Source organism: Lynx canadensis, chromosome B4, assembly GCF_007474595.2.
Source record: "Lynx canadensis isolate LIC74 chromosome B4, mLynCan4.pri.v2, whole genome shotgun sequence".
Taxonomy (NCBI): domain Eukaryota; kingdom Metazoa; phylum Chordata; class Mammalia; order Carnivora; family Felidae; genus Lynx; species Lynx canadensis.
Window position 1 is genome coordinate 47,725,376 of NC_044309.1, and position 23,508 is coordinate 47,748,883.

Here is a 23,508-nt window from a genome sequence, read left to right on the forward strand (position 1 = left end):
CTAGAGAAAAGTTCAAGAAGTTCTCTTTTCTGGTAAAGATTTTAAGGTATAAATTTCTTTGTAGATACAGGAAAGTAGATTTTTATTGATTTTTGTATCAGTCGTCATTCTAATGTATTTTTAAAATGGGCTAGATGGGGATTATTTAAAATTATTTTTATGACTTTATACTTGTTTGCTGTGTGATACAACTTTTGTCCACATCTTTTTATTAATGCCTGTTTTAAAATGATTACCTCCTTTTCTGTGTACTGCACATATTTTATAAGAGCTGAAAATAAATTTCAGCACTAAAATATCTGGAGAATTAGTTATATAATAATTTTCTATATTACTTTAGGGACTGGTTGCTTTCTGAATTGTGGAAAAGTTTTGTGTATTTTCACTTTTTCAGAGATGTCAAATTGTGTAGTATAAATCTCAACAGTTATTTCCATGAATTTAATTATTTTTTAAGTAAAAGGATGTATGATTTTTAGATTTATATAACTTTGATGCATTGTCAAGATTAGAACTATAGTAACTTCTAAGAAAGTCTTAAAATGCAGATATTTGTCATTTGCTGTGGGTTCAATAGCAACTGTGTAATAAAAATAGAAATAGTCAGCAAATATTTAGCTTTTCTACCCCTCCCAGATCATAACTCTTCCCAAAACATATTTCCAGAGAATTGCTAAAAGGCAGTAAAAATGGAAATTCTCCACTCTTTAAATCAGAACTGTACTTAAAGCACTGAATATCAAAATCTATAAGTTAAAGCCACAGTAGTATTCAAAGGGACATTTATAACTTTAAACACATTACTACTAAACAGGAAATTAGAAGAATATTATATGTTCCTGTCCAATGCTAGGAAAAAACAACAATTAAAACCAAACCCCAAGAAGGAAGAATGAGTTAATAAATTAATAAAATAGCAAAAAGCCTAACCCATTTTGAATATTGAGCAATGAAGATAAAAGCTTATTCTTGGAGACAACTTAAAAGCAGGTTAATTTTTGATCTATAAATGATGAGTGTAAATAAACTGCATAAGGATTAAAAAACGAGACAAATACACAGAGGACATTAAGAGAACGTTAGTATACCCAACTTAAAAAAAGTTTTTTTTAATGTTTATTTTTGAGAGAGAGGGAGACACAGAATCCGAAGTAGGCTCCAGGCTCTCAGCTGTCAGCTGTCAGCTGTCAGCACAGCACAGCACAGCACCTGGGGCTCAAACCCATGAACTGTGAGATCATGACCTGAGCCAAAGTTGGTTGCTTAACCGACTGAGCCACCCAGGCGCCCCTACACAGCTTTATACCTATGCAGTCCATTTTATTTAGGAAGAAAGTAGAAAGCCTAAAATTATAAGGAACTCTGTTAAAATTACAACCAGTATCATATTTAATAGTGGATTGTGGAAATAACTTTCACTGAAGTTGGGATGCCTATTATCTGTACTACTAAATAGAGTTTTGGTGGCAGTCTGGGCAATAAAATAATGACAGGAAAAATAAATTAAAAGTAATGATTGGGAACTCGATAGAATTAACTTGGCAAACTATTGAAAAAGTAGGAAATTTAGAAATTACTTGGTTGAAGAAAAACAGTCCAATAGTTTTTCTATAGGAAAATAATCAATAACGAGTAAATAGGAGAAAAAGATTTCATATATGGTAGATATTTAAAAATAAATAAGTGCTTAAGAATAAACCAAAAAAGAACTTTAAGACCATTATGAAGTGAAAGGATAGAAAAAGAAAACCTGTGAGTTTCTACCATGTTCCTAGACACGAAGACTTGATTCCTTTCAAATTACTGATTGTATAGATTCAGAATACTCAAAATTTCAAGTGGATTTTTTTTATAGAAATGGAAAAGCCATCAACACTCCTTGGAATATAATATTCTGTTGGTTATTATTTATAAAATGCCATTTTAAGTAGTTTTAACTAAAAATAGCTTTTTCACTTTTTCTTTTGGCTCCCCTTCCCACCCCTGCAACAAGTAAATCTGTGGTTGCCTAATCCAAGAGATGGTTTTGAATAATGGGTATATGTGTCCGTTTATTCACCAGCCTTTTTGGGTGCTAATAATTTGTCAAGTCAGGCTTGATGCATGATTAAGTCTTTTCTCAATTGTTTCCTAAGAGTTTCCTTGGTGCATAAGCAAGGAGATCCCTAGTTTGCCTCGTTTGCAAAACAAGGGTCAATATGTCTGAATCTCACCAATTTATGTTACTTATATTTAAACCTACCCTTATGCCATTATACAAGAAATGATAGATAAACCTAAGGAAGAGACCAAGAGCAAAATGAAACAAAACTAGTAAAGACATAGTAATAGAATATGACTTTCCTGGACTAAAAAAATGACTTGTTTATATAGTTTTTTGAAAATCTCACACAGTACTTGCCAAGATAGAGTCCTAATCTTAGACACATTATGGCAGATATTTTGAAGTATAGTTCAAAAAAATTGTACAGTTTCCTAAATGAAAATAACAACAAAAAGGCTGGTCTTTGATTTCTTTTTTATAACATTAAATTGGAGGCAGTGTCCAGATTTTGATTTTATTTCTCTAATAGTTTATTTTTTTAAGTGATAAAATTCTTTTTATTTTTATTTGTTTTTATTTTTTTAATGTTTATTTATGTTGAGAGGATGGGGTGGGGGAGCGGCAGAGAGAGAGAGAGAGACAGAGAGAGAGAGACAGAGAGAATCCCAAGCAGGCTCTGCACTGTCAGTATGGAGCCTGACATGGGGCTCAGTCTCATAAACCATGCGATCATGACCTGAACTGAAATCAAGAGTTGGGTGCTTAACCAACTGAGCCACTCAGGTGCCCTGATAAAATTCTTTTTAAAAAGTAATTAAGTACTGTATATGATGTGAAAGTGAAGTCCTTATCTTTACACTCTCCCTCACTGCCTGCCAATGCTAGCCTCTAGAAGTAATTACTTTTAACTTTGGTATTTATTCCTTCTAGACATTACCTCATATATATATCAAAATGACATTTTAGTATAAGTAAAAATAGTATAATAATACCATACAGACTATGCAATTTACAGAATATCTACCAGATAGAGGCAAGAATGAAAGACATTCTTGCATAAATTGGGACAGAAAACACTTTCCCATATATATTTCTTGAACAAGTTGCTTGAAATATTTTAGCCACAGAAAGGTAAATTCATATTGAGAATATAAAATTATGCTGTACGTCTTTGGGTGTTAAAAACATGCATAAATAAATACTCAAGTCATGAAGAAATCATCGTCTTCAGAGTCCTATGTGATTGATTGCCTAGGACTTAAAAGGACTTGTCAAAGGACTTAAAACTTTGTAACATTTGCGGTCTCCTTCAGAAGTGACTCTGAAAGAAACTTTAAAAGTAAATAATACCATTTTCTTTTTATGATACGTTTATATTGGATAAAAGAAATTTTCTGGAGGAATTCTTCCCTAGGCAGGTCTCATGAACACACTCAAGTTTAGTTTAAATTTCTTGAAAATATATTTAACATAAGATGGCAGCAGCAGTTAACAGCAACAAAAACAGTTGAGTATCACATCTATGCCTTAGTAAAAGACTTAAATACAAAATATTCATGTGTGTTGAGGTATTTTTCTGTTTTTTCTTTTCTGTTTGTTTTCTTAAATTTTCTGTGAATATGTATTTGGGCAAAATATGTGATCAGGCATTTTATAGAAGCAGTGCAAGTGATTAATAAAATAATTATATTGAAATGTTAGTAGTAAGATAACATTTTTGTTAGGTTATTTTAAATTAACACTATTAAGTGTTTCACAGAATAATATATGAGTAGTCATATATACTGCTGTTGAAAGTATAAATTAGCAAAGCTGTTCTGAAAAAGAAATTTAGATATTTGATAATTATTAGATAATTTAGTTATCAATTATCATTTAGATAAGAATAATTATTTAGACAAGAGCTATTCTGTCTCAGAAGGTACACCTGTGTGAGTACTACCCAAGGAAATAATCTGAAAGAACAAAATTATTAATTGCATTGTTATTTGACTATAGCAGTACATTGAGAAACATGAAACATTTCCACTGGGAAGTAGAGTGTATAAATAATGATTCAATATATTATGTGTATATCCACAAGCAGTATTGGCATTGGGTATTTTATGACTTATAGTTGTATTAATATACAATTCTCAGAAAATTGTGTGGTTACAACATATTAAAACATAACAGCAAAAAAAATCCCCACAATTATACATATTTAGAAATGTACTGGTTTGTGAGTTCTAGGAGGAAAAAAAACTAATGTTCTAAAATCAAGAGTGTTTACCTCTAGGTATCAAGTTCAAAGGTCATTTTAGTGTTCATTATGATTTTCTGTATTTTCCAATTAATGTATTTTATAATCAGCTTGCCTTATTTTCTTTGCTGTTGGTTATCTTCTGACAATCCTTTTATTTCTGGGTTTCTTGTTATGTATGCATGAGTTCCTTTCTGATACCATATGTTACTTGATTTTTGTTTCATTTTTGGTTTTTTTAGGCCAAGATAGCGAGGTTAACCAAACGCTTTGGAGCAGCCAAAGAAGATCTTAAGAAAAGACAAGAAGTAAGAATTTCTATTCTTGTATAATTAATATTGAGCTCTAAGTGGTACTTGGATAATCGTGAGCTGGGAAGAAATTCTTCCTTTATTACAGGTCTGAAATTTGCTTTCCTACTTTGTACTTCCTATATGTTTTTTCAGAAGCTGCAACTCTGAAGCTAATATTAACCCTTTTCTAATCCTCAATTACTGTTTTCATATATCAACACTTATATTAATCTATTTTATAGTATTCCTGAAGTTATGTTTTGTTTCATTTTTAAAATTTTGTTTTTGGGATTTATCTTCTCATGTTTCTTTCTTTTTACATTCTTGCCAGGGTCCTATTTTTGTCTCTTATTTCCTCCAAGGTGCGTTAGTGTACCATTGCCTGGAGTGGCCCCTTCTCATCTTTGCTTACCTCAGGTGGTTAAGTGCAAAGATCATAGCATAACATAAAACTCCAGTGTATAGTCTACCTTTTGCTTTTTGTTGTTTCCTTAGTTATTCTGTAATACATATATATATATATATATATATATATTTTAATTTTTTTTAATGTTTGTTTATTTTTGAGAGAGAAAGAGAGAGAGAGAGAGAGAGAGAGAGAGAGAGAGACAGAGCATGAGTGGGGGAGGGGCAGAGAGAGAAGGAGACACAGAATCCAAAGCAGGCTCCGGGCTCTGAGCTGTCAGCACAGAGCCCAATGTGGGGCTCGAACCCACGAACTGTGAGATCATAACCTGAGCCGAAGTTGGATGCTTAACTGACCGAGCCACACAGGCACCCCTGTAATACATATATTTTTAAAGAATATTTATTTATTTATTTATTTATTTATTTATTTATTTTGAGAGAGGAAGAGAGAGCACGAGTAAGGGAGGGACACAGAGAGAGGGAGAGAGGGAATCTTAAGCAGGCACCATGCTGTCAACTCTGAGCCTGACACGGGGCCCAATCTCTCGGACCCGTGAGATCATGACTGGAGCCGAAATCAAGAGTCAGATGCTTAACTGACTGAGCCACCCAGGCACTCCTGTAATACGAATTTTTAATATAGCACTTGTATATTGCATTATAGTTTTCAGTTTAATATCTTTATTTTCCTCTTGACTTTTTCTATTATGGTACATTACATTTCTTTGTCATGAGAGCAACATTGTCTGGCACTTACCAATTGCCAATAACAGTTATTTCAGTAGTAATTATTACTGTAGGATTTTCCTGTTTTCATTCATTTCATATCTTCTTTACTTGACTTTAAATAAAACCATTTTGAAATAATTATAGATTAACAAGAAGTTGTAGCAATACTACATAGACCCTGTGAACTTTTCACATAGCTTCCCATAGTGGTGAAATCTTGAATAACTGTTGTGCAATATCAAAACCAAGATATTGGTACAATTCTGTTAAGTAGTCTGTAGACCTTAATCATTTCTGCAAAATGTAGACCAGTTTTTTCATGAATTCATTGTGTGTGTGTGTGTGTGTGTGTGTGTGTGTGTGTGCATGTACACATTGATCCCACGTACCGATTTATGTAACCTCCACCACAGTCAAGATCTAGAACTGTTCCGTCACCATGAAGGGACTCCCTCATCCTGCCATTTTATAGTTTCAACCTATCTCATTTCCCATACCTACCCACTCCTGTCCCCTGGCAACCACAGATCTGTTGTTCATCTCTGTATTCCTTTTACCTAACTTTTTAAGCTCTGGTTGCTCTTTTTCCTTGAGCAACTGATAGTTTTCATCTTTGTTCTACACAGACTAATCCCACCAAACCCTCCATTGGCTGTACCCAAAGATTTTTTTTTTATTATAGCTTCTTTAATTATTATAATTAATTCTTAGATTCTGAACTCCATTTTTCTCAGCTTTTGTTTTTTTGTCATAATATAAAAATTGAACTATTTGTCTTCTTATATTAGAAAATTGATGTAAACCTTTTTTTTAGCCTTTAAAACAATTTTTTTTTTAATGTTTATTTTTGAGAAAGAGAGAGAGAGCACGAGCAGGGGAGGGACAGAGAGAGAGGGAGACACAGAATCTGAAGCAGACTCCAGGATCTGAGCTGTTGGCACAGAGCCCAACACGGGGCTCAAACTCATGAACTGTGAAATTGTGACCTGAGCTGAAGTCAGACACTTAACTGACTGAGGCACCCCTTTTTTACCCTTTTTTATTTGCTATTCTTGAACCAAACAGAGGGCTTTGTAATTTTTCCTTTGTTTTTTATACAATGTGAATTTCCACTTTTTCCCTTTTATGTCTGAACTACGCAGCATACTGCCCACTATATACTTTTCCAGTGTTTGTGTATGTCGAGTGTGTCTTCAAAACTACTTTCTAGTTCTTTTTGTTTAATTTATTCAAAGGCTGTAGGCAGTCACAAACTTTAAGGAATAAAAATGAAAATATTACAGTGCCTGAGAGGTTTGTTATGGAGAGTTAAAAGTATAATGGAAATGACAAACACTGTATAATTCCTAAAGATTGGAAAAGGTTAATTTGAACAATCAGGGTATGTGGTACTTGAATAAAAATATTGAGGTGGTCTTCAAACTTTCAAATTTTGTTCCTTCCTCAATTAGCTTTTGGGTAAGGCCAGTTTTATATGCCAAAACTGGGACATCTTTCTACCTATTCTTGTTGATATTTTCTTGTAACAGCGATTTCTAGAAATCTCAAGAATTTGTTCTTTCATGTCCTAATTCCCTTTAACTATGGTATCCACTATAGTTTTACATCTGTGTCACGCTAGATTTTGAAAACAGGAGAGATACAGAATGAAAGTTTAGAACTTAGTTCTCGCCCTTATTAAAATAAATAAACAATAATACTTTAAGTGCTTTTCTTCTATTTAGATTTGCTCCTTGGTCCTCTGATATTAACCAGTTAAAAACAAACCCCACCATGCAGGTTTGTCTTAAAACATTTTCCGTTTTAGGTTTTAAAAGCAGAAAACCCTCATAGGCAGTTTACTATTAAGTCCACATTTATTGCCTTACAATTGCTATCTCTAATTTATATCCTTTCTAGTTCTTACTATAAAAGAAATGTAAAGATATTTCTCATTCTTTATCTATGAAAATCAATGATGTAATTGATTCAGTAAAATTTTAGATTAAATCTAAATTCTGCGTTTGAATTTTTTATTTAAAAATGTTTTGTTTTTTTTTAATTGTGCTACAAACACGTAACATAAAATATATCATTTTTAACTTCATAGTTAAGTAGTTTTAACTATATTAATAACATCATTGTGTAATAGATCTTCAGACATTTGTCTTCTTGCAAAACTGGAACTCCGAACCATAGAACAAGTACTCCAGTTTCCCCTCCCTTCAGCACTTGGATACTTTTTGTTTCCATGATTTGACTACTCTAAATACCTCTTAAGTGAAATTATATATAGTATTTGTTTTTTTGGCTCATCTGTATTGTAGCATGTGACAAGATTTCCTTTTTAAAGGTTGAATAATATTCTATTGTATGTATATAGTATACACCACATTTTCTTTATCCATTCATTTATTGATGGATATTTGGGCTGATTTCATCTCCTGGCTCTTTTGTGAATAATGCTACAATGAACATTGGTATGCAGATACCTCTTTGAGATCCTGGTTTCAAGTCTTTTGGATATCTACTGGAAAGTGAAATAGTAATTTGATTTTAGTTTTTTGAGGAGCCTCAAAATAAAAGAGACTTTTTATTAAAAAACTTTTTAATAAAAGAGACCACCCTATTTTTCATTCTTACCAGCAGGGAACAAGGTTCTAATTTCTCTACATTCTTGTCAACACTTGTTATTTTCTGTTTTGTGATAATGGCCCTCTAATGGATGGGAGGTGGCATTTCATTGTGGTTTTGATTTGCATTTCTCTAATAATTAGTGATGTTGAGCATCTTTTCATATGCTTGCAGTCCATTTTGCATGTCTGTAGAGAATTGTTCAGGTCCTTTGCCTGTTTTTTAATTAGCTTGCTTGTTTTTTAATTAAGTAGTAGGACTTCTTTATGTATTCTGGTTATTAACCCCTTCCATCAGATATATTATTTGCAATTATTTTCTCCTGTTCCGCAAGTTTCATTTTTGCTCTGTTGATTGTTTCCTTTGATGTGCATAAGTTTTCAAGTTTGATGTAACCTCCTTTGTTTTGCTTTATTTTGTTGCCTGTGCTTTTGATGTTATATCCAAGAAATCATCACAAAATATGATGTCATAAAACTCTCTCCCTGTGTTTTCTTCTAGAAATGTTTAGTTTTGGTCTTCCATTTAGGTCTTTGATTTATTTTGAATTAATTTTTATATGTGGTGTAATGGTTCTGTTTCATTCTTTTGCATTTGAATATTGAGTTTTCATACCATTTATTGAAAGACTGTCTTTTCTCCATTGTGTAGCCTTGGCATCCTTGTTGAAAATCCCTTGACCTTATACATAAGAGTTTATTTCTGGGATGTCTGTTCTAGTCTATTGGACCATGTGCCTGTCTTTATGCCAGTACCACACTGTTTTGATTACTATAGCATTGTAACATGTTTTGAAATCAAGAGGTATGGAGGCTCCAACTTTGTTCTTCTGTTCCAGGATTGTTTTGGCAATTCAGGGTCCCTTGAGATTTCATATAGATTTTAGTATGCATTTTTCTATATCTGCAAAAAATGACATTGGATTTTAATAGACATTGCATGGAAACTTTTGATCACTTTGGGTAGTATGGACATTTTAGCAATATTAAGTGTTCCAGTCCATGAACATGGGATGTCTCCATTTGTGTCTTTTATTTTAATCAACACTGTTTTGTAGTTTTCATATTAAAGGTCTTTTGCCTTTTTGGTTAAATTTACTTCTACATATTTTATTCTCTTTGATGATATTGTAATGGGGTTGTTTTCTTAATTTCTTTCTCAGATTGTTGGTTGTTAGTATATAGAAATATGATTGATTTTGACTTTTTTTTTTTTATCCTGCTGCATTGCTGAATTCATTTGTTAGTTCAAACTTTTTTGTGTGTACCCTTTAGGGTTTTCTGATTATAAGATCATATCATCTGCAAACAGAGACATCCTCACTTCTTCCTTTCTACTATTGCTGCCTTTTATTTCCTTTTCTTGCATAATTGCTTTGGTGAGATTATTCTAGTACCATGCTGAAGTTGATGAGAGTGGGCAACCTTACCTTATTCTTGATCTTAGAGGAGTTGTTGTTGAGTATGATGTTAGCTATGGGCTTTTGACATATAGTATTTTTAGGTTGAGGTAGTTTACTGCCATTCCTAACTTGTTGAGGTTTTTTTTTGTGTTTGTTTTTTTATCATGAAAGAGTGTTGAATTTTATGAAATGATTTTTCTATAGTAATTGAGAAGATCATGTAGTTTTTTTCTCCTTCATTTTGTTAATGTGGTTTTGATTGATTGATTTATACATTGATTGATTTTCCTGTATCAAGCTATCTTTGCATTCCAGGGATAAATCTCACCTGGTCATGTTATATAATTCTTTTAATGTGCTGGTGAATTTGGTTTGCTAAAATTTTGTTGAAGATATTTGCATCTATGTTCATCAGTGATATTAGGCTATAGTTTTCTTTTAGTGTAGGATCTTTGGCTTTAGTATCAGGATATGCTGGCCTGGGTTTGGAAGTTTTCCCTCCAATTCTTTGGAAGAGTTGAGGAAGACTGCTGTTAATTCTTTAAATGTCTGGTAGAGTTCTCCATTGAAGCCATCTAGTCCTTGGTATTTTTTGTTATTAGGATGTTTTTGATTACTAATTCAATCTGATTTCTTATTCAGGTCTTGTTCAAATTTTTAATTTTTGATTCAGTCTTGGTTATATATTTCCAGGAAGTTACCCATTTCTTCTAGGTTATCCAGTTTGTTGCCATATAATTGTTCATAGTAGTCTTTTATGATCCTTTTTTATTCTATGGCATCAGTTGTAATGCTTCTCTTTCATCTGTGATTTTATTTATGTATTCTTTTTTTTTTCATAGATAATCTAGGTAAAGGTTTTGCCAATTTGTTGATCCTTTAAAATGCCAACTCTTAGTTGATATTTTTACTACTGACTTTGTGTTCCTGTTTTATTTATTTCTGCTTTAATCATTATTATTTCCTTCCTTCTTCTGAGTTTAGTTTGTTTTTCTTTAGTCACTTGAAGTATAAAGTTAGATTGTTGATTTCAGGTCTTTTTTTTTCCGATTTTTTTTTTCCCCAGAGTTAGTGTGTGTGAGCACAAGTCAGGAAGGGGCATGGCAGAGAGGGGGAGAAAGAGAATCCCAGGCAGCCTCTGCACTATCAGGGAGGAGCTCTATATGGGGCTCAATCTCTCGAAAAATGAGATCATGACCTGAGCCGAAATCAAGAGTTGGATGCTTACCTGATTGAGCCACCAAGGAGTTCTGGTCTTTCTTCTTTTTTAACAAAAGCATTTGCCACTATAAATTTTCCTCTTATTTTTTTTTAAGTTTATTTACTTATTTTGAGAGAGACAGAGACAGCGCAGGAGGGGTAGGGACAGAGAGATAGGGAAAGAATCCCAGGCAGAGCCTATGCTACCAGTGCAGAGCCCAATGTGGGGATCGAACTCACGAAACAGTGAGATCATGTCCTGAGCCAAAACCAAGAGTCAGACACTTAACAGCTATCCAAGTGCCCCTAAATTTTCCTCTTAGTACTACTTCTGCATATATTTTTCCTATAAATTTGGTATGTTGTATTTTTGTTTTTATTTGTCTCAAGATATTTTCTTAATTTTTTTTAATGTTTTATTTATTTTTGAGACAGAGAGAGACAGAGCATGAACAGGGGAGGGGCAGAGAGAGAGGGAGACACAGAATCGGAAGCAGGCTCCAGGCTCTGAGCCATCAGCCCAGAGCCCGACGTGGGGCTCGAACTCGCGGACCGCGAGATCGTGACCTGAGCTGAAGTCGGCCACTTAACCGACTGAGCCACCCAGGCGCCCCATATCTCAAGATATTTTCTAATATCTCTTATGATTTCTTTAATCTATTAGATTAAAAAAAAATTTTTTTACTGTTTTTTATTTTATTTTTTGAGAGAGAGAGAGACAGAGAGCACGAGCAGGGGAGGGGCAGAGAGAGAGGGAGAGACAGAACCAAAGTAGGCTCTAGGCTCTGAGCTGTCAGCACAGAGCCCAACATAGGTCTCGAACTCATGAACTATGAGATCATGACCTGAGCCAAAGTTGGCGCTCAATCAACTGAGCCACCCAGGTTCCCCTATTAGATTTTTAAGTGTGTTTTAATTTCCACATATTTGTAACTTCTCCGTTTTGTCTTCTGCTATTGATTTCTACTTTTGTTCCATTGTGGTTGGAAAAGATATTTCATCATTTTCATCTTTATAAATTTGGTGAAGTTTATTTTGTAACCTGATCTATTCTGAAGAATATTCTGTGTGCACTTGAGAAAAATTTGTATTTTTCTGCCATTGGGTGAAAATTTCTACAAATGTCTGTTTGGTCCATTTGGTCTGTGATATTGTTCAGTTTTGCTATTTCCTTACTGAATTTTTCTCCAGATCATCTCTCCGTTATATAGAATGATGTACTGAAGACTCTCACTGTTGTGTTTCTATCTGTTTTTCAGTTTTATCAATGTTTATATCATTTAGAAGCCATGATGTTATGTGCATATATATTTATTAATATTGTATCTGGTCAGTTGATGCTTTTATCATGTTCTTTTTGTCTCTTGTAATAGTTTTTTACTTTAAAAGCTCTTTTGTGTCTTATATAAGTATGGTCACCCTTTCTCTCTTTTGGTTATCATTTGAATGGAATACGTTTTCCCATTATTTTACTTTTGGCCTGTGTATACCTTTAGATCTAAAGTGAGTTTATTTTTAACAGCATATAGCAGGATCTTGTGTTTTATTCATTAAGCCAGTGTATGTCTTTCTGTGGAGAATTTAATCCATTGGGATTTAAAGTAATTTCTGTAGGGAAGAACTTAATTAGTATTTTGTTAATTATTATCTATTTGTCTTGGAACTGTTTTATCTCTTTTTTTCTTGCTTACATTCTGTGTGTTTTGTTTATATATTTTTAATTTTTGCAGTGACAGTCTTTAATTTCTTTCTCATTCCCTTTTGTGTGTCATCTATAGGTATTTTATCTGTGGTTACCATGGGGGTTACATAGACCATTTTAAACTGGTAACAACTTGGGGCGCCTGGGTGGCGCAGTCGGTTAAGCGTCCGACTTCAGCCAGGTCACGATCTCGCGGTCCGTGAGTTCGAGCCCCGCGTCAGGCTCTGGGCTGATGGCTCAGAGCCTGGAGCCTGTTTCCGATTCTGTGTCTCCCTCTCTCTCTGCCCCTCCCCCGTTCATGCTCTGTCTCTCTCTGTCCCAAAAATAAATAAACGTTGGAAAAAAAAAATTTAAACTGGTAACAACTTAACTTCAATCACATTTAAGAACTCTAGTCTTTATATTTTCCCCTCACAGTTTTGTTACGGGTTTTATTATATCTTTTTATATTGTGTATCCTTTAACAAAAATGTGGTTATTTTTGTGTTTAAATTCTATACAAAAATTAAATGTGATTTAATGTACCAACTTTATAGTAATGCAGGATTCTGTATTTGTGTATTTACCGTTACTAGAGAATTTTATCTTTTTTGTGTGCTTTCTAGTTTCTGTCTAATGTCCTTTCGTTTTCACTTGAGTGACTCCTCTTAACATTTTTTTGTATTGCATGGTAGATCTAATGGTCATAAATTTCCCTAGCTTTTTATTTATCTAGGAATGTCTTAATTTTGCCTTCATTTTTGAATGAAAGTTTTGCTGGATATAGTATTCTTGCTTGGTAGTTTTTTCTTTCAGCATTTTAAATATATCATTCCACTCCCTTTTAGCCTTCTAGGTATCTGCTGAGAAAACTACTGATAATCTTACGGGAGCTCCCTTGAATGTGGTGGGTTGCTTTTCTCTTGTTACTTTCAGAATTCCTTATCTGTGACCTTTGACACCTTGACCGTGTTTTTCAGTGTAGATCTCTTTGAGTTATTCTAGTTGGAGGTTTCTGAGCTTCTTGAATTTGTATTATCAGTTTTCACCCTCAAATTTAGGGAGTTTTGGCCATTATTCAAAGAGTTTCTGCTCATTTTCTTTCTCTTCTATTCTTAGATTCCCATACTCATGTATTGGTCCTTTCAGCATTTTCTCATAAGTCCTTTGGGCTCTTTCCCCTTTTTTTCATTCTTTTTTCTTTTTGCTCTTCTAACTCCATAATTTCAAATGACTTGTCTTCAAGTTCACTAAGTCTTTATTATGCTCAGTACAGTCTGGTGCTAATGCCCTGTAGTGAAATTTTCATTTCAGTTACTCTTCAGATCCAAAATTTCTTTTGGTTCTGTTTTAGTTTCTATTTGTTAATATTCTTATTTTCTTCATGCATCACTTTTCTAATTTCATTTAGTTTTCTGTTTCTGTTCTCTATTACCTCATTGAACATCTGTATGTCAGTTATTTTGAATTGTTTAATGGATAATCCATAGATCCCTATTCCTTTAGGGTCAGTTTCTGGAGATTTATTTCTTTGGTGGAGCCATATTTCCCTGTTTCTTTGTATGTCTATTTCTGTTATGTTGAAATTTGGGCACTTGAAAAAACAGCCACCTTTCCCTGTCTTTTCACAGTATATTTATACAGAAAAAGACCTTTATTATTCAACTCAGGTAGATACTCTAGCAACCTCTCAAACTTTTTCTAGAGATGCATTTTCACTGAGGTTGTTTGTGTAATCTCTTATCTGAAGAGTCTTTTCTGTTTCTACTTGGGAGCCCCCCCCCCCATCATCTGTCTTCCATATTATAGTTTTCATTTTATAAGCCATTGTTTTGGAGGTCCCCCCTGCTCTCTGTCTGTGCTACTATAATTTTTCTGGTGCTGTACCAAGCTGATAGGTTTAACTTGTTCTCATATGGCCTCCAGACATCCAACATGTACTACTTCCTTCAGGTCAGGTGAAACAGAAACCAGTGCCTCGGTCAGTACCCTGAAAAGCCATAATGTTGCGTGAATGTTCCACTCTTCTCTTTCCTTTTTAAAGGAGAAGCCACAAGTGAGGAATTTTGATTGTGCCATACTGTGTTGGGAGGGGTTTGGGGTATGGTAGGTAAGTGCAACAGACTTTCTTACTCACTACAATGCATCTCTTCTTGGCCTCACTATTGCTTGGGGTCCTATACTTCTTGACTGGTTTCTGGAATTCTGACAAAGGAAGTTTGGTCCATCGCATGAGAGAAGGAGGGTGTTGGGCTTCCAATTCTACCATCTTGCTGATGTCACCACACTAGTATTTATTTTAAGGACTTCTATCCAGTGACCATACTGTGTTCTAAGCCAATTGTATTTATTTATGCTTTTTTCCTTTTTCTGTTTTTCTCCATGAAATGTTCTTTGCCTTCATCTTAACTATTTTGAATGTACTAATTAATTACTCAAAAGACCTATTTGAAGGTTTTCCTTAAAAACTTTTTTAAAATTGAGAGTGCACAGTTACTTTAATTTGTTTTTCTATTTGTTTAATACGTTTTTGTTCACAGATTTTAAATACCTTTAGAGTAATATATTGTAATTGTATCTTTTGTCCTCTCTACATGTATAACTAATACAGTGCCATACTTGTTGATGAAAATTATCCTTTTATCCTATAAAAAGCATCAAGATTTGTTAATTGAGGGTGCCTGACTGGCTCAGTCGGTTAAGCTTCTGACTCTTGATTTCGGCTAAGGTCATAATCTCTCCTGTTCATGGGATCAAGCCCCATGTTGGGCTCTGCGCTGATGGTGCAGAGCCTGCTTAGGATTCTCTCTCTCCTCTCCTTGTGCACTCTCTCTCTCTCTCTCACTCAAAATAAATAAACATTTTAAAAAAATTAAAAAGAAAAGATTTGTTGATTGAAAAGAGTGATTAATAGCATGTACTTGATGTAATATTAAGCACTTCAATATTTAATTTGTTTTAATACTTATTGTATTTAACTAAGTCTTGAGAGTTGTTTATATTTTTCATTTAAGAAGTAAATAATTATAGTGTAATTACTGATGGAGGCCCAAGTAATGCTTATTAACATGTATAAGAATTCCATGTCTATATTCCCTGTTTTTGGGGGTAAAGGATGAAATTAGTTGATACTTAAGTTTAGAATTGAGACATCTTTTTATGAAGTTACATGTCACCTAGTGGCAAGTATTTATTTTTTAAACAATAACTGTAAAAATAATTTCGATTTGAGAATTTTGATTTGTGACCTTAGGCACCACTTAATTGGTAACCACCTATTCTGGGAAGGAATACATTTGTACCTTGTTTGTTGAGTTTCTGTTGGTAATTTGGTGCCTGATATGCATGGTATATAGTAGGCATTCACTAGATATTTATTAAATGAGTATGTCTAAGTTATTCTTTAGATTCATATTATTAATATTTATCAGCACGTAAACCGTTTTCACATCATTTTATTTACTCATCTTAAAAACTGAGGTATAGGAATTATTATATTAATCTTTCACATGATAAGCAGTTGTCTCAACAGATTAATTTGTTTAAGGCACAGCTAACAAGTGGTAATGCCAAGATTCAAATTCTTGTCTCATGTAGTAATATTTTCTACTATATTATGGAAGTAACAGATAATATGTTGAGAAACCACATCAGGGTTTTGTTTTTTTTTTAATATTAAGTTGGTTTCAGGTGCACAACATAATAATTCAACACTTATATACATTATGAAATGATCACAGTAGGTCTAGTTAAGGTCTTATTTTTAAAGACTCCTTTTGTATTGGGTTTTCTTTTACCTGGGTGTTTTTCTCCCCCAGAATCCACCAAACCCACCTGTATCACCAGGAAAGTCTGTGGTTGACGTCAACAGCAATAATAACAATGTGCCATACAGGTGAGAATTGTAAACAATCTGTCAGATTTTTAACAGAACAAGGTTCTGATTCTCTTTATTTTATAAGAATGTTTTGGAGTATATTTCTAGTTATTTTGTAGAGAAATTTAGTATCCTAAATTAAATAGATTTTTTGTTTGTTTATTTGTTTTGTTTTGCTATAATTATTCATTTGTGGTTGGTTACTGGCTTTGCTAATTTATTATAAGGCTTTTCTTTGGTCATTTAAGATTTAACAACTTGTGTTAAATAGAATTCTTTCAAAGTAACTGAGAAATGCTTTGATTAGGGGTAATAAGAACAAATGTCTACAAATACTAGGATATACGTTTGGTATTTTGGTAAAAATGTTAAGGACATTAGAGTCTAAGAGAAAGACTCTTCCTTAATGCCATAGACCCCAGCGTGCTGAAATCTATGTGCCATCTTGGCCTCAGCATATTCATTTGCACTTTAGTGCTATAGTACCCAAATCTAGTCGCCGCCCTTTTCCCCCTACGGACCACTGCTTTCTCTATTCATATATTGATGTCCTCCGGAATGGCATTTGCATTGACTATTTGTGTGTATATATATATATGTATATTTTGTAGAAATGCAGGCACAGTGAGACAGATGCTGGAGTCCAAAAGGAATGTAAGTGAGAGTGCACCAACATCCTTTCCAACCCCTGTGAATACAGGTAATATTTTTAAACAACAAAATAACATTTTCTTAGGAATTTTATAAAGGCTTTAGTTCTCTGTTCTTACATTATTTTGAGACTCAAATGATCTAAGGAACTGAGCATATTTATCTAAGCTTAAATAATGAGTACAAAATTTTATTTAAAAATCAGGATTACAGATATGCAAGAAAATACAGGAATTCAAGTCTCTAGTGCATCTCAAACTTTCTGGTTTCCATATCCCTGTATAATCTTAAAATATTATTAAGAATCCCAAAGAACTTTTGTTTTTGTGGCTTATAGTAATTGATATTTACTTGGAGTAGAAATTAAAATACAAACTTTTACATGTTTATTCATTTAAAAATAATAACAAACCTGTATCATGTAAACACAAATAACATGGTTTTAAAAAAAATTTTTTTTTAGTGTTTATTTATTTTTGAGAGAGAGACAGAGCATGAGTGGGGGAGGAGCAGAGAGAGGGAGACACAGAATCTGAAACAGGCTTCAGACTCTGAGCTGTCAGCACAGAGACCGATGAGGGGCTCGAACCCACGAACCATGAGATCATGACCTGAGCTGAGGTTGTACGCTTAACTGAGCCACCCAGGCACCCCACAGATAATGTTTTAACGAAAAAATAACTATTTCCCAAGCTTAAAGCAATTAGTGGAAGTGTTGCTGTCTTAGAGTTTTACAAATCTGTCTTATACTTAAAACATTAAGACAGTTGAAGATAGCTAGATTCTTCTGTCTCTGCATCCATTCTCTTGCAATTTGTTGTTTTGGTGGAAGTATTTGAATAAAGTTCAGTCTCATACAAATATGTATTTGGAAAAGGGCTAGCCATTTTAGATGATTTGTGAATATTGTTTGACACAGTCAAGTAGTTTATTAATGGTTAGTTGCAAAGTAGAATGTGAAACCATATCAATGAACTTTTCTAAGTTTTTCAGTAAAATCTATTTGTCTGTCTTGGGTGGATCTTTTACGAATATCATTCATCAATCATTTGGAAAATACTGAGTTATGTAAGGCTTCTATTATTGACACCTCAATAAACTTTTTAAAAAGCACATTGATTCTGGAGCGTCCAAGTAGCTCAGTCGGTTAAGCGTCTCACAGTTCATGAATGTGAGCCCCGTGTCAGGCTCTGCACTGACAGTTCGGAGCCTGGGGCCTGCTTCAGATTCGTGTCTCCCTCCCTCTCTCTCTCTCTCTCTCTCTCTGCCCCCTCCCTCTTGTGCTCTCTCTCAAAACTAAATAAATGTTTAAAAAAAAAAACTTAAAAAAAATAAATATCACATTGATTTTTTTCAGAAATGTCTTTGAAGATTTGGGAAGCTGTCATGCTCTTAGTGGCAGATACATGTTTTTCCAGAGTTCTAATTTTTTTTTTTTTTTTGAAAACTCAAATTGTATTATTGCCAATAAATACTATTAGTTGTTTTCTTTGACTGCCAAGGTTTATTTTCAAGCAAAGGTTTGTTGGGGCACCTGGGTAGCTCAATTGGTTAAGCATCCAACTCTTGATCTCAGCTCAGGTCTTGGTCTCAGGGTCATGAGTTCAGGCCCCGCTTTGGGCTCCATGCTGGGTGTGGAGCCTACTGAAAGAAAGAGAGAGAGAGGGAGAGAAAGAGAGAGAAAGAGACAGAGAAAGTAAGAAGAAAGAGAAAGAAAGAAAGAAAGAAAGAAAGAAAGAAAGAAAGAAAGAAAGAAAATTTGTTAAATACCCAGTGTGAATAATCACAGTATGTCTGTAAGTCATTCTTCCAACTAAAAATGGTCTTCTGTGAAAAAGGTGGTTAGCTTAGTTTTATAACTCAAACAGTAGTACAAGCATTTTGCTTTGAGCCAAACACGCTACTTTGGCATGCAGTGGTAATGCTTGTTGTAGATTTCCTATTTTTTCACGCAGAATACTAAGACCTGTACTCAAGGGCTGAGATTTAATAATAGTTTCTACTACTTCATCATGGACATTCTTGAGTGAAACTGACTTTGTTTTTTACTGTGAACATTTGGGGGTAAAGAATGTATTGACAGTTTGGTACCACTCAATACCTTGATTTTTGTACTGAGGCATCAAGAAGTTTTACTCACCATTGCTTTTGCTCCATCAGTGCAGATATTTACATGGTGAAAAAAATCAAGTAATGTCTTATTGTTATGAAAATAGTTTTGATATTACCAGCTCCCTGAGAGGGTCTCAATAATCTGCACGTGTTCCCCTGGATAACACTTTGAGAATTGCTGCTCTAGTGTGCCTATTGTTTTGGAAACAGTACAGATCAGTGAGAAAGAAGCTTGGTCATCAGTTTGAAACCTGTTCAAATAAAAATAAAGATAAATAGGGGCGACTGGGTGGCTCATTCGGTTGAGCGTCCAACTTCGGCTCAGGTCATGATCTCGCAGTTCGTGAGTTTGAGCCCCGTGTCAGGCTCTGTGCTGACAGCTCAGAGCCTGGAGCCTGCTTCAGATTCTGTGTCTCCCTCTCTCTCTGCTCCTTCCCTGCTCATGCTCTGTCTCTGTCTGTCAATAATGAATAAATGTTTAAAAAAAAAAAAAAAAAAAGAAAGATAAATAGTTGAGCCAAAACTACTATAAAACTTCAGTGACCAGCATTTTGATTTTCTCTGGTTTTGGTATTAACTCCCTTATTTCTTAATTCATCTCCCATCTTCAGTGTGTTATGTCCTATATTGTATAATGTCATTAGAATTTCAGTAGAGGCAGCTTTCCCTTCTTGGTTCCTCCCAGGTAATTCAGTAAAACTTAATCCACAGATAGAGGTTTCACACATGGTCCGAATGATAAAATACCATGGCCAAGCTTCCTTTATTCATTAATAGTGATGATTCTAACTAGATTGTCTATTTGAGTTTACATATTGTCATTGTCCTAAGGCATTTATATTTTTAGTGTAGTTTCAAAATTATCTGTATAGCTTCACCAAGTTCAGTGTTTTTTAGTCATTTTACCAGTTACTTTGAAATGACGATAGTAATTTTCAGGCACTGTTTTGATACTGAGAGATTAGTCTTCCATATTAGTCATAAGCTGTGTGCCAAAAATAGATGCAAAAATGTTTCTATAAATTTAATTCTAAGAATTTCCAAAATCTAAGGGGCCCCTGTGTGGCTCATTCAGTTGAGAGTCTGACTCCTGATTTCTGCTCACGTCATTGTCTTGCGGTTCATGAGTTCAAGCCTCACTGCATTGGGCTCTGTGCTGACGGTGCTGATCCTGCTTGGGATTCTCACTCTCCCTCTCTCTGCCCTTCTCTGGCTTGCTTTCTGTCTGTCTGTCTGTCTGTCTCTCTCTCTCAAAATAAATAAAGTTTAAAAAAGACTTCCAAAATTTAAGTCTTGAAGACATTGTATTATGAAAGACTTTACTGTAGCAATTGCAGTGCATTAAATTTGTATTGTATTGTATTATCCTAGCTGATAAATGAAGACAGCCATTTAAACTGAGACTTCTTTTTTCTTTCTATAGTATCTTCAACCAATCTTGTCACTCCTCCAACAGTTGTCAGTAGTCAACCTAAGTTGCAGACTCCAGTTACTTCGGGTTCTCTGACAGCAACATCAGTTCTTCCTGCACCCAACACAGCTACAGTAGTTGCTACTACTCAGGTGCCTAGTGGAAATCCCCAACCTACAATCTCTTTACAACCTTTACCAGTGATTTTGCATGTACCTGTTGCGGTATCCTCCCAGCCTCAACTCCTACAGAGCCATCCAGGGACTTTAGTGACCAATCAACCGTCTGGCAACGTTGAGTTCATTTCTGTACAAAGCCCACCTACTGTGAGTGGTCTCACCAAAAATCCAGTATCCTTGCCAGCCTTGCCAAACCCCTCTAAACCAAACAATGTTCCTTCTGTGGCCAGTCCTAGTATTCAAAGGAACTCTCCTGCCAGTGCTGCAACCTTAGGAACAACACTTGCTGTACAGGCTGTTCCAACAGCACACTCTATTGTACAAGCCACAAGGACTTCTTTACCTACAGTAGGCCCATCGGGACTCTATAGTCCATCAAATAATCGAGGTCCTATACAGATGAAAATTCCAATTTCTGCTTTTAGTACTTCGTCTCCTGCAGAACAGAGCAGCACTACTACCCCAAGAATTGGTAAGTCACTATATAGGCTTACTAATAGAAATACAAGCATGTTAATGGCCTTTAGATAATTGAATATTTGTGTTTGTGGAAGTGCTATCTTTATTTGAAGAAGAAAGTAAATAGAATACCCTGGAGATTACTTTTAGTAAGTTTTTAGCTACCTAAGAAATGATGTTGTTAAAATGGTATTTGAGATACAGTTTATTTTGAATGAAAAGTTAGCATTTGTAATGTAGCTTTTAGTAATTTTTCCTAATCTGGGTGAAATTTTTCCTTTAGGCTTTGAGGCAAGCATTATGAATTTCTTTTATTATGCGTTTGGTAGGAGTATCTGAATAGAACAAATTTATTTTAAAGTATCTAATTTACAGAATATATGCATATAAGAGGAAATAACAAACAACATACCTTCCCTACCCATGTGGAAAAATCCTTTGTGCATTCATCACTCCAGTCTTCTAAATTTGAACAATTTAAAAATAGGTTCTTCTCTCTAATTTATTATAAAATATTTGACTGCTTCTTGTTTTATCTTTTATATATTTCCCCTGTGACATAGTATATGATTATGTTTGTATATGTCTGTATACTCTCCAGAATTGCAAAAAGGAGAAATGGATTTTACCTGTATTTAAAATCTATAAAACTCTATGTCTTCCTTGTCTTTAGAAAGCACACATTTTGTATGCGTTATTGAACTTACTTATTCTTCATTTCTGGCCTCACATTTATTTCCACTATTGTAAAGTGGCTAAATGGGTAGGAATAATGTGTATAGTGAAATTGTTGTAATATCTCTTATTGATATAGTGACCATGAAATATAAGAAACATTCTAAAATACAAAATTACTTTTGTAAGTGAGATATACAAGCCTTTTGTTTTCTTTAATTTCCCATGTAGCCATTAGTAGTGTATTTGCCCTTCAAGTATATTTACTCATATAAATAGTGATTGCATTTTGTATTTCACAAGGCTGTTGAGAGAATAAATGAGTGGCTGATCAGAATTAACAGTGGACTGGAGCTAAATATCAGCTTCATACAAATTTACATCTGGGATATAAGAAGAAATCTGAAATTTTATATAAAAATTCAATTATTAATATGAGTATTTAAAATGTAAATGCTTGCATAGTACAGTAACAGTATTTGTTAGCCTTATCTGCTACCACATTATTCTTTAGACACTCTAATCCATGTTTGCAGCACTGAAGGATACTTGCTTTTTAAATGAGGTCAGTGAACAAGATTTTAAGGGGGTTACTTCATTTTTCTTTAACTTCTTTTTTTCTAATCCTTAGTATTTTTTAATATGTCAGGTAGAAGGTGATTTCTCCTAGACATTGTTTTATGTGATTTTTGAGTTTTTCCACTTTATGAAAGATTGAGCCTAAGTTGACACTTTTTAATTCATGGTCACAAAATAAGACAAATCCTTAAATATAGAAGTTTTCCTAAAAGACCATGGCCTGAAAAGAAATAAATAACTTAAAAGATATTGTTTAGTTTTGTGAATGCTCATACCCTAAATACTTCTACAGGTATCAGAGTTATAATTTAATTATTCTGTTTTCTTAAAATATTTATGAACATTTGTTGACACAAAGGGTATGTTTCCCAAAATTACCTAGCTAAGGTATTCTATTAGTCATAGTAAGTGTCAGTTTGTTTCATATTCATTTAATGACTTGACTGTTCTTAATTGTTTTGTATGTAAAAGTAATAATTTTCACAATCATTTTTAATCAGTACATCATTCTACTTATGTGATAATATATATTTATACTTACACTTAAAATTAATTTTTTAACATATATTTATTTAACACATTTTATGTACTTTATTGTATAAATTATTTTAAGGCGATCATTGTTTCAAGTTCTATTTAGAGTGCTTACCTACATTTGAAAGTAACTTATTGGATATTAACCATAAATGTGAATGATAAGCTTTCTTTGCATACTGTTCATAATGTTAATTAGAATGAGATCTGATGTGGCACGCCTGGGTGGCTCAATCAGTTAAGCGTCCGACTTCAGCTCAGGTCATGATCTGACTGTTGGTGGGTTCAAGCGCCGCATCAGGCTCTGTGCTGACAGCTCAGAGCCTGGAGCCTCCTTCAGATTCTACGTCTCTTTCTCTCTCTGCCCTCCCCCACTTGCTCTCTGTCTCCCTCTGTCTCAAAAATACATAAACATTAAA

General features: G+C 34.0%; 1 protein-coding gene across 1 annotated transcript in view; it reads left to right on the forward strand.

Annotated features, from left to right (window-relative positions):
* The window catches only part of LOC115518342 (activating transcription factor 7 interacting protein), a 106,528-nt gene that overhangs the window by 59,960 nt on the left and 23,060 nt on the right, over positions 1-23,508 (forward strand). The window contains 4 exon segments of the mRNA XM_030321793.1: positions 4,529-4,594; positions 16,431-16,507; positions 17,101-17,189; positions 20,676-21,314. Of these exon segments, the coding sequence (XP_030177653.1) occupies positions 4,529-4,594; positions 16,431-16,507; positions 17,101-17,189; positions 20,676-21,314 (871 nt within the window).